Source organism: Phyllostomus hastatus, unplaced genomic scaffold (assembly GCF_019186645.2).
Source record: "Phyllostomus hastatus isolate PE091 unplaced genomic scaffold, TTU_PhHast_1.1 phas_contig_58, whole genome shotgun sequence".
Classification (NCBI taxonomy): Eukaryota; Metazoa; Chordata; class Mammalia; order Chiroptera; family Phyllostomidae; genus Phyllostomus; species Phyllostomus hastatus.
In genome coordinates, this window is record NW_025333916.1 from 56,639,102 (window position 1) to 56,658,586 (window position 19,485).

General features: G+C 44.3%; 1 protein-coding gene across 1 annotated transcript in view; it reads left to right on the top strand.

Annotated features, from left to right (window-relative positions):
* WDR70 (WD repeat domain 70) overlaps nucleotides 1-19,485 on the top strand; it is a 228,920-nt gene that overhangs the window by 186,998 nt on the left and 22,437 nt on the right. The window contains exon 13 of the mRNA XM_045848124.1: nucleotides 1,857-1,995. Within this exon, the coding sequence (XP_045704080.1) occupies nucleotides 1,857-1,995 (139 nt within the window). The remainder of the gene's footprint in view (nucleotides 1-1,856; nucleotides 1,996-19,485) is intronic.

Here is a 19,485-nt window from a genome sequence, read left to right on the forward strand (position 1 = left end):
CACCGACGTAACCTGGCAGCCAAGGAGAGTGGGCTGTAACGCACATGCGTGAACAGTGATGACTTCACTGCACTAGTTAGGGGGGGCTGTAGACACCACTGAGTGAGCATGTGTACTGTGTGGCTATCGCATTCAAAATGACTGAGCGAGTAGAGCAAAGAATCTGCATCAAATTTTGCCTTAAGCTTGAACATGCCTCTGTGGACCCTATTTGGAAGATTCAGAAGGCCGCAGCTACGGGCAGCTGTGATCGGCAGCACCATCGTGACCACGCACCAGCTCGTGCATCTCGTGCAGAGTTTCCTGGCAAAACGTCAAATCACCCAGATGGCTCAGCCCCTTACAGCCCAGATTTGGCACCCTGTGACTTTTGGTGTTTTCCAAAACTAAAATCACCTTTGAAAGGGAAGGGATTTCAGATTGTTGATGAGATTCAGGAAAATACGACGGGGCAAAAAATGATGGCGACAGGGAGGACTGTGTGAGGTCCCAGGGTGCCTGTTTTGAAGGGGACTGAGGCGTCATTGTCCTGTGTACAGTGGTTCTTGTATCTTGGTATCGTCTTCAACAAATGCCTCTATTTTTCACAGCACGTGGCAGGATCCTTTCTGGACAGTCCCGGATGTATTTCGGATGTGTGCATAGGTCTTGGGGCCGTGGAAATACTTTAAGGGACTGACATGTTCTTTTCATATCGTGTGAATGACAGGGCAGGCCTACATTTTTGTTGTCTTTTATAATTTGAACCCTTTACCATCAGAGGGTTAGCAGCATTTTTACATATCATTTCCTTACTTGTTTTAACTCACCTTTCCGGTCAGGAATTCCGTCACCCCCATTCGCTCACGCTGTCTCGCTCTGGGAGCACCGTTTTTCTCCATCCTTCTAAGCTGACGAGTGAAGCGTTTACACATTTTTTTCCCAAGGCAGCCGAGGTGGAGTTTGACATCTGTACCCTGCAGTTGGTGCCCAAGCCACATTTTCTGTTTCTGTAGAAACAAGATTTCCCTTCTGTGTTCACTAGTGGCCAGCAGCAAGGAGAAGGTGGAGGTCCGGGGAGCATTGGGTGGCGGGGGGGGGGGGGCGCTGTGCAATGACAGCACCGACCTGAACACGGCCCGCGGCAACCCCGTGGCGCTGGGCTGCTACGGCACACCACACTGATGGGCACGCCTGAGTTCACAGCTGATGAGGATTTTTTGAGCTCTTCTGTCGGCCACAAGCAAGGCTCACTCCCTGACTTGTTTGGGTCACGGCCTGGATCCTTCACAGGCAGTGGCCAGGCCTCTAATAGCAACAGTTCCTGAATCACGGCCACCAGTTCGGTTCCAGCGGAGCGGCCTGCTCCTCATTTCATGGTGTTTGACTCCACACCACTCAAATTATTCGAGTGGTGGCAGCGGTAAGGGTTCCCAAACCGGCTAAAGCAATCACTCCTTCAACATTAGTCACGCAGCGTCTGCATGTACATCCACGCCGTTGCGTCCAAGAGGCTTCTTCCCACGCTCCCTGCTCTGAAACGCGTTCTGGTGTGTGGGAGTGAGGAGCACAGATTCCGGAACCAGACTACCTCCATGTAAATCCCAGCTGCACCACCCTCTTTTGTGATCTTGGACAGGGTGTACTAAATCTCTTTCTGCCTCAGCTTCCTCATCCATAAAATGGGTGTACTAATAGCCACCTCCCAGGATTATTGTGAAGATTAAGTGAATTAATTTAAGCGCGTGACTCCTAAGTCCTACTTAAGAGTTACCTCTTATTACGGTGATCTTGTTTATGTTTTATTGGACTCACTTATTGTTGCCGCTCTCTTGTGGGGCCACAGGATTATACTTACACACTCTTTCTGTCTGCAGGACCGACTGCTGTTTCAGTCCAGATGATAAACTCATAGTCACCGGCACGTCTGTTCAAAGGGGACGTGGCAGCGGCAAACTTGTGTTCTTCGAGCGCAGGACTTTCCAAAGGGTGTACGAGATAGACATCACAGATGCAGTATGTATATTCTCCCCCCCGCCCCCCAGCTCTGAGGATGCAGTGAAATTTGCCTGTTGGCTGTCTTTCGTTTTGGTTTTTAAATAGAACATGAGCCCTGGCCCGTACACTTCAATGGTAGCTACTTTTTTTCTCCATCACAATGAACTTAATTTCTGTGTAGTTATTTGGAAGTTCAAGACATTTTAGATTTAACTTACACATCTGAAAAAAAAAAAGGCCCCTTTAGTTTTTTTTACAGATTAACATTTGCCCTACATTTATTTATTCATTCATTCATGTCCTGAGACTGGACATGTTATAATAATATAATACTAGTGAAGACTCCCAGAGTATAATCTGAATTCCTTTAAAGTCTTTTCAAATATATATTATTATTTAGATAGTGCTATTCATTGTTATTTTCTGCGTATGCAATAGGCTAACTAATGTCTGTGCAAATTTTCTTTGGCTCATTGTCAAAATCTGCAGTAATATCCCGTGTCTTACACAGTGCTCTTACGTAGGTTCGCCAGTTGTTTCAGCTCTTTGTATATATCTGAGACATATTAAGCACTTAAATGGTTCAGACAATCGAACAACTGTTTTTAAATCACCAGTAAAAGGCTTCTGTCTCTAATGTTGTAGCATTACTTTGGAGTCTTAATTGTAGGCCCCAGAGTCGAAGCCATGGTATAGTTGGAGACAATGTAGAAATGACAATGAGACTAATTCTAGATGCGTACTTAAGTTTTATGGGGCCCAGTCTCATGACATCATTTGAAATGTGCCAGCACTAACAATACTTCTTTGGGGTGCATCCAGGAGCCACCTAAAACACTAGGATCAAAGAAAAAACACTCTTGATTCTATCAACTTTAATCTTAAATAAAATTATTATAATTGAGCTATTCTGTTATGCCTCTCAGCGACTACACATTGCAGTATTATTTATGGTGTTGTTTTTAAATTGTGATTTACATGGAAACATAATAAATTAAGGGGCGTGGAAACATGATTGTACCCTTAAAGACGTGCTGGATTTCTGTAGCGTATGGAAATGCTCTTTGCCGTGTTGCTCTGAGGTGCTCTTCTAGGTAGATCTTTTTCTCCAGAGCACTCACCACCCCTTCACCCATTGTGTGTGTGTTCTTGTCCATCCTCCGCCACCAGGATGCAAGTCTGTGAGGGCGGAAACTCTGTTTCATTCACTGGGATATCCCGAAGGCTTAGAAGAGTGCCTGTTACTAGGCGGTACTCAGTCGATACTTACCGAAAGAGTGGATGGCACACAGTCGGCCTTTCATATCCATGGGTTTTGCAGCTGTGGATTCAAGCAACTTTGCATTGAAAACTATTTTTTTTTAATTGCAGAAAATGGGTCCTTAAACATTACAGCATTGCAACCATTTACATAGTATTTACGGTATATTGTATTCGGTGTCATAAGTAACTAGAGACGATTTAAAGTATATGGGAGGATGTGCACATACTGTGCCATTTTATAAAAGGGACTTGAACATCCGCAGATTTGGGCATGGGCCAGGGGTCCTGGGACCGACCCCCCCGCAGGTGCTGAGGGAGGACTGTACCTGGGAAGGCAAGTCAGTAACGCACATTGTGGAGCTCTGGCGCGTCTGTGGAGAGCGAGGCGCAAGAGACGTGTCTAGAGATGGAAAAGCAAACTGACCTTGGAGACCGTACAGGAAGGTGACATTGTGTTGTGGCTTTTCTTTTTTTTTTTAAAGCAGAGGAATGGCACATTCAGATCTGTGTTTTAAAAGTTAATTTTGACTGGAGTGTGAAGGTCAGACTTAAAATATTCAGTGTTCATCTATACGTGAAGGCTGAAGTTTGTAACTTGGGAGACTGAGTCGGCATTCTGTGTGATTGAGAAAAGGAAAGAAAAGAAAGAAAGCAGGTGTTGGAAGAAAGACGGTGAGTTCTGGTGTGAGTGTGTTGCACTGGAAGTACCTGCAGGACCTCTGGGTAAATAGGTAGGTGGGTTTGGTGCTTAAGAAAAAGGAGACAGTTTTGGAAGCAGCATTGATAGTTCATAGTTGAAATGTTGGTTACCCATTAGTTAGGTTAAGGAAAGGCAAAAAGGAGAGAGAGAATGAGCCTGTAGGAAACTTGAGCATTTAAGGGATGAGCAAGTGAAGAGAAGCAAGCGAAGGAGAAGGGTCAGTGAACCAGTAGACCAGACCATATACTGAATTGTCTTAGAAATGTCAGGTACCTTCCAGGGGCCTTGTAAATCACTGATGTAGGGTTTGTGTGTCTTTTTATTGTTACTGACATCAGACAACATTGTTTTCTGCTTATACAGTAGAATGGAATGTTAGAGAGACTTCCAACTGCCTCTTTGATCTGTTTTCTCAGGTTTTAAAACAGTCTTCTTGGAATGGAAGAAAATAAACAAATGTGTTCTTTGGAAGGGGTGAGGGGTGGTCACCTCAGTGCTGTGCTTGTGTGATGAGCACAGGCAGTGGGGGCCTGGGGTCTGTCCTGGGTGTGTCCGTGTCCTTGAATAAAGCCTGGTTGATTGTGCTTGTCGCACACCCTCTTCGAAAACAGAGACTCCTGGAGTTGTGTTCTAGAGGGCCAAGCTCAACGTGTAGGTGGATCCAAACGTTGTTCTCAGTCAGGGGATGTGAGACTCTGTGTACTTAATTTACTAGTGACTAAAAACTGCCCTGCCATCTTCACAATAGATATAGCCTTTTAAGATAGAACAATTGCACTTCCCACTTTTATTTTTGAGACAAACTTAGAAAAAAGCTGGTTATAATTTTACTATAATTTTACTATCTGCCTTGTCATGTGCTCTGAATTTTTTTTCTCTGTTCAGTGTTGAGGTTCTCACGCCTCCTCACTAGGAGATGACAAGTGTTTACCATTCTCTGTTTTTACTGTGTGATGTTTATACACATTTTATAATTCTGCTGCAGTTATTTTTAGATGTGTTCTCTGTAGTCCAATGGTACTTCCTCAAGAGAAAACACGTGCATATTCTTTACATATCTAATTCTTTGTAATTTGACAGTGTGATTACCATATTTTTCAGACCATAAGATGCACCTAGGTTTTAGAGGAGGAAAATAGGAAAAAAAAAATTTGAAGCAAAAAAATGTGGTAAAATACTTAATAACATAAATAACATAATATTTCACCAATGTCAGTGTAAACAGAACTCAACAGCAGCATTAACAACCATTATTCCTCCCAAATTTGAGGGGGGGGTGCGTCTTATAGTCTGGAAAATACGGTAGCCTCTTTTCTAAAATGAATTCCATTGCACGCTCACTATTGTTTTTGTGTAAGACACCACAAACTTTTCATGTTGTGTAAAAGCTATTTATTACCCTATTTTATGTGATAAAAATATAAGAGTGAAAGAATGGACACAAATATGTATCAAAATTTAAGAAAATAATTATGTTTAGAAGAAACAGAAAATTTTAAACTTTTTCAAAATTTTAGCTCTTTAGGAAATGTTCCTAAATAACATCATAAACTAATATTAGCTAAGTAATTTTTCATCAAACTGTCATTTATTGCAGAGTGACTAACCGAATTTCCATTTTAACTGATATAATTCAAGGGACATTGTTAATGACCTTGTACTAGCATGTCACCATTTACACTCTTTACCCAAAGCGGAGTGAGAAACAGTTGTTTTGACCTGGTGTTATGCAGGATGGTGGCCTCTTTACCTCAGTTGCATTTTGCAGTGACTTGAAGGACGTGCCAGGCATTTCCTTGGGCAAAGAGAAGAAAGGTGGAGAGGGAAAAGCCAGGCGTTGCACACCTGACCCTGACTTCTGTTCCGTCTGTTTGTTTGTTTGTTGTTTGTTTGTTTGTTTGCTGAGGTGCTTCGGTGAGGGCCCTCTGTGTCTGTAAACCGTGACTGAGCACAGGGAGGAGTGGAAATAAAAAAACACAACCTTTGTTTTAAGAAGAGCTATAACATTTAGCACAATTGGTCTAGCTGAAGGGAAGGGAAAGAAAATTTGCTTTGATATTTTCAACCAGACGGCCTTAAACATTTCAAAGTTGAGAATCAACATATAATGGTAAAGTTCTTTTAAGGAAGAAAAAAAGTTATTTGTGATTACCTAAAGGATATTTGATTATCTTTAAGAACATTTTTTAACCCCTGAAGAGAATAGATAGCAAAGAACAGGGATATATTAGATTTTTGCTTCTTTTCACTTGTTTTCCAGAACATCCCCTTCCTGTGAGAGAAAATGAAATCTAGATTATGCACATGTCACTTTCGTTCTTTAAAAAACACTCAGAATGTCAAGTATTAGGTATCCTCTATCAGTTTGAAATCTTACTAATTTTTTCTCATGGAGCCAGCTCTGCAGCTAGAGAAAGTATATATTCTGAATCTGTCTTCCTGGAATTTTATCAATTATTTTCATCTACATCAAATGGAGGGAAGTGAAATAAAAATGGCTTTTATATTGTTGTTAGTACGAACTCTGGACTTCTCCTAAAAGATAGAGAGAACCTGAAGTTTTTTTACCAAATTTATGTGCTTGCTTACTTAAGAACTATAGATACAAGCTGTATCCGTGCCCCTCATTATTATGGGCATTGGTGGAAGAAGATGCAATTATTGTTAAAATTATGTTAAGTTGCAATTTGCATATTTACCAAAAAGATGGAAAATTTCTTATTTAAGGCCCATATGTCTGATTATAGAAGTAGCTTACTACATACATACAATGAGGTCTGTCTGGAAGAAGTCCAGCCATTGTTAATATAACAAATGGTTTGAGCGGCATCGCTGTAACCTGGCAGCCAAGGAGAGTGGACTGGAATGCACATGTGAGAACGATGCTGACTTCACTGTACTAGTCAGTGGGGGCGGTAGATGCTGCTGAGTGAGCATGTGTGCACTGTGTGGCCATTGCATTCAAAATGACTGAGTGGAGCCCTGCCTGAGGTGGCTCAGTGGATGGAGTTCCGGCCTGCGAGCAAAATGCCTTAGTGAGTAGAGCAACAAATCTGCATCAGATTTGGCATTAAGCTTGAACATTTCTCCATGGAAACTATTCAGATGACTCAGAAGGACACAGCTATGGGCACTGGTGACTGGCAGCTCCATCAAAACAATGCGATGCGCCCCCTCGTGCATCACGTTTCGCGCACAGTTTTTTGGTGAAACATCAAGTCACACAGGTGACTCAGCCCCCCTATAGCTCAAATTTGGTGCCCTGTGGCTTCTAGCTTTTCCCAAAACTAAAATCACCTTTGAAAGGGAAGAGGTTTTAGACCGTTGTTGAGATTCAAGAAAATACAATGGGGCAGCTGATAGTGACTGGGAGAACTGTGTGAGGTCCCAAGGGGCCTACTTTGAATGGAATTGAGGCATTATTGTCCTATGTACAGTGTTTCTTGTATCCTGTATATACTTCAATGAATGTCTCTATTTTCCTACTACATGGCTGGATGTCTTCTGGACAGACCTTGTATATTGAGAAAATGAGGTCCAAGTTGTATAAAGCAATCATTTATTAAAAGAAAAAACACCAAATTTTGATGAAGATCAACAGCATTTTCTTCTTTAATTGGGTGAAGTTTTGAAGGGAACATGAGTTTACATTATTTTTCCTTACCTTATAAGAGCTGATGCTTCATATATACATATCAATGAGGATTATCAGATTAGCTTTTTGTATCTTAATTGTATTTTTATGATTATAAAAATAGTACATATTAAATCCCAGCTTGACAATGAAGAAAAGGTTATTAAGAAAATAAATATCAAATGTAACCACATCACCCATAGATTATTCCCAGATTTGACATTTAAATTAATACATTTTTATGTCCAAGAAAATTATTATATGTTAACATATAAAGTGACATACTATATGAAATGAAAGTATTGCCACTTTTATTTCACATTAAAAGTTTTTATGTTCTTATTTGGAGAGAATATTGATATTTTAAATCCAAAGAGATTGAAGAGGAAGAATAAATGGGTATAACAGGGCCATTAAGTAATGGACCCTCCATGAAGCTAGTTGTTTATCTTAATTCATTAGTGTCGGGGACATGCTGACCATCCCGATGGTCATCTTTCATTATTTGTGCCTATGGAGGAGACCAGAAAGGTCATTCAAGGTAAGGGACATTCCAGGAGTCCTCAGAATTGGCTCTGGAATGTGTCTTTGTTCTTATGTTGGGGTACAGAGATAAGCACTCTGTGAAGGTCTGTCCCTCAAGGAGCTGGACCTACCTGTGCTCCTGTCTCGTCCTTGACCGGACTCCCGACCTGTCTCACGGGTGCAGAGTCCCAGGTCAGGCAGGACCGCGCCTCTTTGGAAACCGTTTTCCAGAGATGAGTCAGGTGGGGTCCTCGCCCAGTCAGGATTATTCAAGGACGGGTGCACCCAGGGAGCTCGAACTGTCTGCCGGCCGTGCAGCTGCCAACCGAAAATGACCGTGAAACAAAGACCACATTCGGCATTGACCTGCCTCCTCAAATACGGTGCAGCCTTCTTCATGTGTAGCACACGGGGATGGAAAAACTGGACTTGGAATTCACTGGTTTTCCATGATCTGATTTTCATTAAAGAGCAGTCAGGCAACTGATTGAGGAATAGCAGGTGCTTTGAATTATGTATCATTTTGAATAAAGAGGTATCAGCCTAATGAAATTTGCTGTAATTCACTTTCTTGGGAAGATTAAACAGTGCACATTCTAGGCAGATCCTAGCAAACATGCTTCTGTTTAATAAAATACGTATTTTCCCGCAGCCAGGTGGTGGGACGGAACACCTATCAGCGGTGTACGGAGCATTTGCTCGTTGAGACCAGGAAGGCAGGGCATGTGAGCACTGGTTGTACCTGGTCTTCCGAGATGCGTGGATATTCGGTAGGGAAGCTGGGAGTGAGGGGGAAGTGGTGACGTTTTAGTGCAGATCTGCCAGCACAGCAGTTGCCTAGTCATTTCTCTAGCCCCACCCTTCCCAGGGTCCAGAGGTAAGTCCCAGCCTGGCTCCCACGACAGCAGGTCACTGTCAAGAAGCACCGTGAGTGGTCAGCACTGCTTTCCGTACGATTGTTCTCTTTAATCACTGAAGAAACGAGAGGCCGTCGGCCTATGATGAAAAACACTACTGCATTTTTGCCGCTTTCGTGATTCGGATTAGTGAAACCTTTCTTGGGATATTCTGAAGCTGGCAGCGCACATACCAGAGCTCACTTTAAACAGTTGCTGGAATTCAGCCTGGACGCCTCACTAAATTAGCTTCACACTGCCCGAGGGTGGGGGCTGGTGTCCGCGGGCCTCGATGATGTTCCTTCTCGGTTCTTGTTGCCTCTGAAGGTCTCAGGCTGTGGGTGTCCAGGACAGTGGTTTTCAGGATTTGAAGGTTACAGGCTGGTGCTCGCCTGTAGGTATGTGAGAGGACAGAGGAAAAAAAACCATTGATGTCATGGTGTTTTCACTGCTGGTGTGTTCCTGAGCAAGGCTTAGATGGGGAAGAATGACAGGCACCAGTTGAGTGTTTTGCGGGTTTTTTTTTTGTTGTTTTTTTTTTTAGTATTTAAAAAAATCACACTGTGAAATGGATCTCTTTGTAAAGTGTGTATTTCTGTGCTTTTCAGCACATGTTTAGTTTCGTATAGCCACCACAGCACTTGTCCGCACACACACAGAGCAGTCCAGTCTCCCCGGGTCCCCTTTGTGTGCCATCCCTCGTCACCACACTGCCAGCCCGTGCCCCGCCCCCACTCCTGACCCTCAGCACTCACTGATTATTCTTCCTCACCACAGGGGTGCCTTTCTAAGGACCTCTTCCAAGTGGACTCATGCAGGACCTAACCTTTTTAGACCGACTTCTTTCTGCAGAGTGAATGCCTTTGAGATTCATCCAGGCCGTTTGTGTGAAGCACTATCTTGTTACATCTTATTGCTGGGCAGTTTCCACCATCTAGCACAGTTTATCTGTTAAAGGACATTTGGTTGTTTCCTGTTTTAGGAGATGATGGGTAGAGCTGCTATAAGCATTCACATACATGTTTTTGTGTATGATCATAAGTTTTCACTTCTCTAGGTAACCACCGTAGAGTAGGCTGGCTGGGTCATATGGTGAGTGTATGTATATTTTTATAGGTGAATGCCAAGCCAGTCTTCAGAAAGACAATACCATTTTGTATTCTCACCAATGGTATATACATTTTTCACTGTCTCTATATCCTCACCCATATTTTTTATTGTTGGTATGTTGAACTTTATACATTCTAATATATGTGGTGTAGTATCTCATCATGGTTATAATTAACATTTTCCTAATGGCTTATGTTGTTGAATAGCTTCATGTGTTCATTTTCCATTTTTATGTCATGTTTGATAAAATACCTATTCAGGGTTGTTGTTGTTTTATCATTTTAAAGTCAAGTTGTATTTTTTACTGTTATGTTTTAGATGTTCTTTATATATTGTATGTGCCAAGATATTTTTTGGGGGGAGGTTGGATATATGATTTACAAATATTTTCTGTTGTTTGTTTTTTAACTTTTTCCCTAATAGTGTCTTTTATGAAGCAAAAGATTTTAATTTTGATAAAGTCTGATTTATCAGTGTTTTTTCTTTTGTAGAATGTGCTTTTGGTGTTACATCTAAGAACTCCCTAAGGGACCCCAGGTCACACAGATTTTCTTCTAAAAGTTTTATGTTTTAGCCCTGGCTGGTGTGACTCTAGTTGAGTGCCAGCCTGCAAACCAAAGGGTCACCAGTTTGATTCTCAGTCAGGGCACATGCCTGGGTTGCGGGCCAGGTCCCTAGTGAGGGGCGTGGGAGAGGCAACCACACATTGATGTTTCTCTCCCTCTCTTTCTACTTCCCTCCTCCTCTGTCTAAAAATAAATAAAGAAAATACATTTTTTATAAAGATTTTAAAAAGATTTTATTTATTTATTTTTAGAGAGGGAAGGGAGGGAGAAAAAGAGAGAAAGAGAAACATCAATGTGCGGTTGCTGGGGGCCATGGCCTGCAACCCAGGCATGTGCCCTGACTGGGAATCGAACCTGCAATGCTTTGGTTCACAGCCCGTACTCAATCCACTGAGCTACGCCAGCCAGGGCAAGAAAATATTTTAATAAAATAAAAGTTTTATGTTTTACATTCAGGGGTATGGTCCATTTTGAGCTAATTTGTGTAATAGAGTGAATTACAGGTTGAGACAGGGCCAGGACTAGGGTCAGGTTCAAGCACAAAATTTAAGTTGATGCAAAAAAAACCCCTCAATAATGAAGATAAATCATACTTTAATGCAACATTTAAAAAATCAAAATTACTGCCAAAATAATGAATAAAATACCAATATTCTAAATAAAAGTAGGATCAGTAACAGTGCTATAGCAAGCTGTATCAAAGCCTGAGGCAAAAGAAAAAAATCAGTTTGTCTAATGCTGTCTTTATTTAAAGTTTTGACATTCGGTTCATCACAGATTTGGGGGCTGGGGGCGTGGGGAAGGGATGGAGTGCCAGTGTGGGGAAAACTGTAAACTTACTTCCGCTTCAGTGATACCTGGCACTCGGGACTGATTCCCCAGCGTACCTACCACTGTTTACTTCCCAGAGCCCTCGAATAGGTGCTCCATGCCTTTTGTCAGGTTTTGTAACTGTGTTCAGAGGGAGAGGCTGTGTGGTATGTGTTTCCTCTATCTCACCCAGAACCAGGAAGACTATTTTTTATTTTAAAAGATTTTTTATGTATTTATTTTTAGAGAGGGGAAGGAGAGAGAGAGAAACATCAGTGTGTGGTTGCCTCTCCCATACCCCCTACTGGGGACCTGGCCCGCAACCCAGACATGTGCCCTGACTGGGAATCAAACTGGTCACCCTTTGGTTTGCAGGCTGGCACTCAATCTACTGAGCCACATCAGCCAGGGCAAGGAAGACTATTTTTAAATTAAAAAAAAAATTACAACAGTGATGGAAAACTTACAATGAAACAGCACAAATTTCAGCAGATGTGCCTAGGAGGAATCTTTTAAGATTGCTGCCCTTTTGCAGAGACATTAATATTGTAAGAACTAAAACAGAATGTGCCACAGGCAAAGCTTCTGTCTATTGCTCGCCATATTTTGCCATGTATATTGAGCACTTTTTTGCCCAAATTTTTGAGGGAAGAATAAGGATGCACATTATACATGGGTAGTACCTGAAATATCGTGTATCTGTTCTTGTATTTTGTAATTATTTGTTACATGAAATTTCTTGTACCATAAAATGCTAAAATTCCTTTACAATACAAAAAAGTATATAAATATAAATAAAAATTGAATTAAAAAATTAAAATGAAAGTTTTTTTTCCTGAAAGTTTGAGCGAAAAACGTAGGTGCACATTATACATGACAAAATATGGTAATCAGCTGCCACCTGGCATCGTTTCTAGGCATCACCTTCCAGGGTCCACCTTCTCGCCTACCTGAGAACCGCAGCTTAACTCGCCTGTGTGAAAGTTAGCCTGACTTTAGCAGAAGATTTCCTCTAAAGAGTTCATGCCTATGTAGGAAAGCCCTTACCACCAGATCTTTTTTGTTCTCTTCTAGCCTCGCCTTCTTAGAGCCCACCTCCTTCACTCCCACCCTCATGGAGGTGGAGGGCGGCTGAACAACATCCTCTGTGTCCCTGAGGGTTACAGAGTTACTGTTCAGTCTTCTCTCGCCTGAATGAGCCACACTTTGTTGTTGTTCTTTTTAACATTTCCTTGTGGGGTGTTTTCTCAACATCCTGTTATCTTTGACACTTTCTTCTCAGCTGTGTCTAGATCCTTAAGTGACCAAACTGGAGGAAGAGTCTCCTCGGTGCTGTTTGGGTGCTGAGGGATGCTACTAACGCTCACCATAAGACATGGCACGTAGTAGGTGTTTGGTGAAAATGCATTTGTTAATTTTGCCTTACCTCTTACTTTATTTTATTTTAGTATATCCTTATTGGACTTTCTGTAATGGCGTATTTCCTACCACCCTGTCTTGGTTTTGTTTTTTAGTTAATGGATTTTTGAAAAATTAATTTGGAATTTTAGAGTAAACGTTTTATTTTAGATTTGATAAAAAAAAGTACACATTTTATTTTGCCCGCTTTTTTAAAATTTGAGATGATCCTTTTTTCAGTCTTACTAAAAATAGCTGTGTTTCAAGTTCCATGGAGGAAACACACATTTACTGTGAATGCTTAAACTACTGCTAATTTAAAACTCTAATGAGTATGTGTTTTGGTTGTTATAATGTTAATGAATATGATCTGTGCCCGGGATCTATTCTGCAGAAAACTCTCTCTGCTTTGAAGTAAAAAGTATTGGTTGGAACTTGTCACTATATTTTTTCAAATGTCCAGTCATTACTGTCCCTTAGAAGAGAAGACAAATGCTGATACTTATCTCTTCGTTTCTGGAGACTTTTAATTCAGGTGCGGTCATTTTGATTGTCAGCACCTGTTCTTTGAAGTGTTTACCGCAAGGATCCACATCCCAAACCCGCAGTGAGATGCCTTGTCCTCTGAGCATCCATCCCTTCGATGGCGGCGATCTCGCAGTAGGAGCTGCGTTGCGGCGAAGTGCCCATCACACGCTGTTTTAGGCGCCACGTGTCACTGAAGGTGGAGGAATGAGGACAGGAGGAGGGCTGTCCCATTTAACCGTTCCCCATTTTCTAGTGTCATCTAACCTTGGAGCAAAGGGCAGCTGCCACTTCTTGGTGTCAGTAGTTTCAAAGAAATTCTCTCTGTCTACTGTTGTGCTTTCATTTCTGGTCCTTTGGAACAGTAGAAATGTCAGCATTTTCCCTTTTGGTTAAACAGAAACTCCTCCCCCCCTTCTCTACACGAGAGTTTAGTGCTTTATTTAATTGGTGTTTCAATGTATGTATATTCCCTTATATAGACATAACTGCCATGAATGGCAACACTGGGTGAAGAATCAGACGCTCGATAATATGACCCTGATGAAGAAGCACGCTTGACTCCTCTGTAAAACATCAGAAAAGGAGAACTTGATTTTGTAGACGTTTGAAGGTGTTCAAGATGACACACTGTTCTTTACACGATGTATGCACACATATAACCCGGCACTGTGTCCCACCCCTGGTAGAAGACCACGCGAGGGACTTTATGTCTTGCAGAATTCTTTCTGGCCGTGTTTCCTCTCCCAGCCTGAGTGTGATGAATGATCTTTGGGAACAAGTTTTCCAGCTGTTGCATCCGAACTCCGGCCAGACCTCCACTCTTATATATAACGTGGGAAAGAATGAGGTCTATAATTAACACATCTCCCAGGGTCGTGTGTTTTCCTCTTCTGGAGTGATCGATAGTGCTGGGTCTTGTGTGAGGAGAGAGTGTGAGACCTGCAGAGAGCTAAATGAAAGGGCTGATCTGTGAAGCATCTTTCCCTGTCCTGTGTTAAGGCAAATAGTGCTCCTCATAGCCTGTGAAGCTCATCTTTGAAGAATTAGTGTTTCCCGTACGTTTTTGGTTTTACATACTTGATGATTTCCAAGCCCTGATCATCGTATTTCCTTTTTTTTCTTTTTCTTTTCTTTTTTAAGATTTTATTTATTTATTTTTAGAGAGGGAAGGGAGGGAGACAGAGAGAGAGACACACACATCAATGTGAGGTTGCTGGGGGTCATGGCCTGCAACCCAAGCATGTACCGTGACTGGGAATCGAACCTGCGATGCTTTGGTTCGAAGCCTGCGCTCAATCCACTGAGCTACGCCAGCCAGGGCTTGATCATTGTATTTCTTATCTAGCAGTTAGGGATTTAATAGCTTTATCCATTTATGTTTTGTTCATTAACACAAAGACAGGATTTATGGTCACGTCTTTGTGCCCCTCTCAACTATTGATGAAGGAAGAAGGCTAAAGGGCCTGGGTCTGTGTGGATCCCTCGAGAGAGGTGGCCATAGGTAGTGCCGCCCAAGCATTGCCACCCCTGTCCCAGGAGATTATGGGATACAAACAGATAAGACCGGCAGCGCCTTGCCTGAGGCTCCAGCACGCCAGGCCCCTCTCAGGCCCTGGGGCTCCACCTCTCCGCACACCTGCAGCCCCCTGGGTGCCCACAGTGGGAGGCTCTGCCGGGGTGCTGGTTGGGAAGAGCTTCCTGGAAGTGTTGCTCCTGGGTGGATCTCTGCAGCGTGGGGCCCCCGGGGCCTCTGTCACCCAGTGTGTGGACTCCAGTTCCCAGACTCTCGTCGATAAGAATAATCGCCAGATTTTCTTCAATCATGATCCGTGCTTTCTTTGCCTTTATCAGTTCTTCTCAAACAGCAGGATTGGACCGAACTAAAATTTGGTGTTTTGAATTAGGTGAAGAGAATCGTGTTTAATTTTCTTACCCAAGAGACTTTCCATTTTCTCTGAGAACGTTTTCTCGTGATGAAATCCTTAAGGCAAGTTTGCTGTCAGATGCAGATGTGACTCATTTAGGGCCAAGGACCACTACCAGATTCCACATTTTTGCCGCTTTAGTGCTCACCTTAATTTCAGAGCAGAGGCCGTAGGTGAATGGATGTTAACACATGCATTTTCCTTGGGCTTGATGAGAATTAATTTGATCATGAGATGACAGTTTTTACGAAGTGTCATCTGTGCGTCTGCCCCAGATCTTTGTGGCAGGGGCGGAGCCACCCTTGCCCTCGAGGGGCTTTCCTGTAGCGGCCCCTCCTCCGGTGAGAGTGCTGTGGCGTTGTCTCCTGTTTGCCACTGGGATTCTGTCTGGTGTGTGGGGAGAGGAGTTGCTGGGGCAGGGAGGGGAGGAGAGGGAGAAGATTCCCAGCAAAGAGCGACAGTCGCTGCAGGCCTGGCCCTGTGGGGGCACTTCCCTGGAGCTGGAGGGGGTGGAGGAGGAAGACAGGATAGGCGCCAGTGCACCGGAGGAGCAGAGAAAGAGTCTGTCTTCAGTCTGTGTCGTGTCAGGGATGTCTTCGTGGAGGGCGGGTGGGCGTTGGGAAGTCTGATTTATTGGAGACTGAGGCCGGCTCACAGGTTTGCTTCCTGAACTGCAGAGGGGTGAGGCCAAGACCCCCAGCCCGTGCACACTGCAGAATCACCCACATTCAGGGAAAGCAAGGCCCTGGGAAGGCAGGACAAGGCCTGGAGAAGTTCGGAGAATCCTCACTCACCCCTCTACCTCCCTGGTTCAGCATTTGCATGCGGGAAGCAGTTTTCTTTCTCTGTGAAATACAACTTTGAAAATCTGTTTTCAAAAGTCCTTTCTCCAGTACTTTTCCATTTTCTCTGGCTTCTTTTTATTTGTCTTGGACTCACATCTTAGTCTGTGTTCTTAGCCTTGGGGATCAACACGCTCGCATACGACCGTGCCAGCGTGCCAGGACGTCCATGCCCGGGAGGCTGCCCCCAGGACAAGTCTGCAGGACCGTGGGACAGTCTCCTGCACCGGCAGGTGCGAGGCCCTTGACTTGAAAATGCTGGCAGACGCTTGTTCTCCCCAGGAGTCGCCGAGTTAGCGTCTCCACTCTTGGACTTCATGACCACAACACACCAGGAAAAAACCAGATGCAGTTTGGTCACAGGACGGGTCAGCAGCTGGGAAGGATCAGGAAATGGTGTTTCATCGTAACCGTGTCTCAGAGACAGAGTTACAAAGGGCGTTGGGCTTCTCTCCGCCTGTGAAGTGGACTAGGGGTGGGGTTTGGATGTGCATTACAGACGCCGAAGACGTTACGCAGGCATTGATTTCTTTTATAGTAACATTTGTGGGCCGGGTAGTGGTGGGCTTTTTTCCTCTGTGATTTTAGTAATACCATCTGCTCTTTAATATAAACTTGCTAAGGTTTCTACTTCTGGGTTAGGTCAATTTGGAAATGATATAAACTCTCCGACGTCCCTTCCTCCCCATCTTCTAAAACAGGACTTGCTGTAATTAGGTCGTATAAGGGAACAAGCCTCGAAGTTGGAGGAACCTGCCCGCTGCTCCCAGCTGCTCTGCGTGCGGGGCCGTGACCTCGGGAAGGCTGCCCGGCCTCCTGCAAACCTGGTTTTTTCTCCTGAAGTGGAAATGAGTTGACTAATTTTGTAGTGTTGTTGTCGTCAGGATTCAGTTACTTTAAATAACAATGGTCCAGATACCTCCTAGTTCCCTTCCCACCGCGTCCTAAAAGATGAATTTATTTCTCTCACTGGTTTAATTTTCCCTTCCTTATTTGCTTCCATGATTTCATTTAAAGTAAACCCCCAAACCACAGAAAGAAATTACTTCAGTTTTTTTGTGGCCTTTTCGCTTTTGCTCAGGAGTGGTTCCAGAACTTCGATTTCGGAGTTTGGACACCGCCGTTGGTGCACAGTGCTCTCTTCTGCCCCAGCTTACCCCCATCTTCCTCCTCTGGGCTCTGCGGAGAAGAAAGATCTCTGTGTCCAGCACGTCAAGTCTTGTAACTCCTCCTTGTCATCTGGCTCCTGATGTCCAGCTCCGGTGTCCCTTCGGGGCTGCCGTGGCGAGAGCTGAGTGCTCTGGGGCAGGTGGGCGTTGCTGTGCATGGCCAGCTTAGAACGCCAAAATGAAAGTGGGCTTCAGTTGAAAAGACTATAAACCTAGTTCGGTGTTCACCTGGAGTTTAGCTTAGGCAGCCGAGGGAGGACATTAGCCGTTCCATGTGTTTTAGTAAGATGAAATAGATAAGCGTGGTAATAAAGTGTTTTAGCAGTTTAACTAAGCACATCGGTGTGTTAAGATAATGCAGGCTAATTTCAGGATCTAGTTCTTCGCTCTACCGTGGTCTGCTGCCGTTTGAAACCTGTGATATAATGTATAAGGCTTTCGCTTTGATCCCTGTAGACCTCCTCACGGCGTTCTTCTCCGGTCCTTTCATCCGGGTGCGTTTTCTTCATTTGCTGCACAGTCCAGTAAGTGTGCGGGTCGGAACGTGGCAGACCCCCTGCTGCAGAAGCACCTCCTCCAGAGCAGAGGATGGGGGAAGTTGGGTGGATGGTTGACTGAGTGAATGCACTCTCTCGAGTAGCTATAGCCTCATCTGTCTTCTCCTGGTTCCCGGGGCTTCTCGCAGGCACGTGTCCCGTGGTTGTAAAGTGAAGCCCGGGACGTGTGTTTGACAGGTTAGCGGCGTGGCCGCTCAGCTTGCTCCCCAGCCTCGCCGCCGTCCCGGGGATTGTTTGGTTTGGCAGGGGGCCAGCTCTCTGCTATAAGATGCATTTCCTTGACAGGGCAGAGTACGGAGCCGCATTAGCTGCAAAGTTTATGAAGGTTAGCTAAACACACACAATAAATATTAATAAACAAAAAAGGCCCACCCACCTTTGACTTTGAATTCTGTTTCTTCGTTCCATGCCCTGGAATCCCTGAAGCATTTGATTAATAACCAGCCTTCAGGGTAATTGAGCCTTAAGTACCCTTCGCCGGAGCCAGACGGCTCACAGAGCCCGAGTTGGCTGCGCTGGTGACTCGCTGTCGCAGTGGGTGGACGGCGGCTCTGGGGTGACTGCTGACGCCGGGGCTCTTGTTTGCCCTCTCCTTGCTTCTGTGTGAGAAGCAGTGCAAATGTGCTTCTCCGTGAGAGCTTTCTCGGACCAGCCAGGTGTGTGTGTGTGTGAGAGCTCTGAGGGCAAAGGTCACGAGCAGGAAGAGAGGCGCACTGCCCAGGCTTGGCCTCCCTGGAAAGCAATCGGACATTGGTCCGCTCGCCCGGGCAGGTGCCTCTCTGGAACATTCACACCCTCCGCGTGGAGGGAGAGAGAACAGTAACCTGCTGCCCCTGGAAACTGCCCGTTTGGCTGGGTGTCTTGGAATCTACCAGGCCTGCATTGTGGATCTTTTCCAGTTCTGCACCCTGCGCACTTGAAAACGTACTTGAGAACCAGTAACCTCAGACTGCTTAGCCAGACCTCTAGAGAACCAAGCAGGAGGAATAACGCTAGTGCCGCGTCCTTAAGCTTGCCCCAGGGCCACTTGTGAGTAGCTGAGGTTCCTGAAGGCTCGTGGAAGCCCCCCCCACCCCCCCACTCTTGCTCTCTGATTTGGGCACATTCCTCTTTAGGACCACGTGAGGAGAGACCTGGGCCTAGTGCATTTGTAGGGTACTGGAGTATGATAATGGCCTGAGGAAATAAAATTATTCCTCATAGGTAGTAATATTTTAACTTGAAAACGATCTCCAACTCCAGTTGGCGGAGCAATCCATTTAGGCACGGGTTAACCGTGACTGCTAATCCATCTCTTCAGCAAAAATTCACCGAGCACCAGATACCAGTCTAGGGACTCGGGATACATGGTCACACAAAGCAGACCAACGTCCCCGCCCATGTAGGACATATGTTCTAGTGGAGAAGGCAGGATGATAAGCATAATTAACAACAAATTACATGTCATGTTAAAAGGTGATATGTGCTATGGAAAGAGAAAAAGCAGAATAAAGGGAGTTTAGGGTGCACTTGTGCAGCAGTAACACTGAAGCAGAGACTCGAGGGGATGAACATTGGCTTGGATGAACTTACTCCAGGGAGGGCT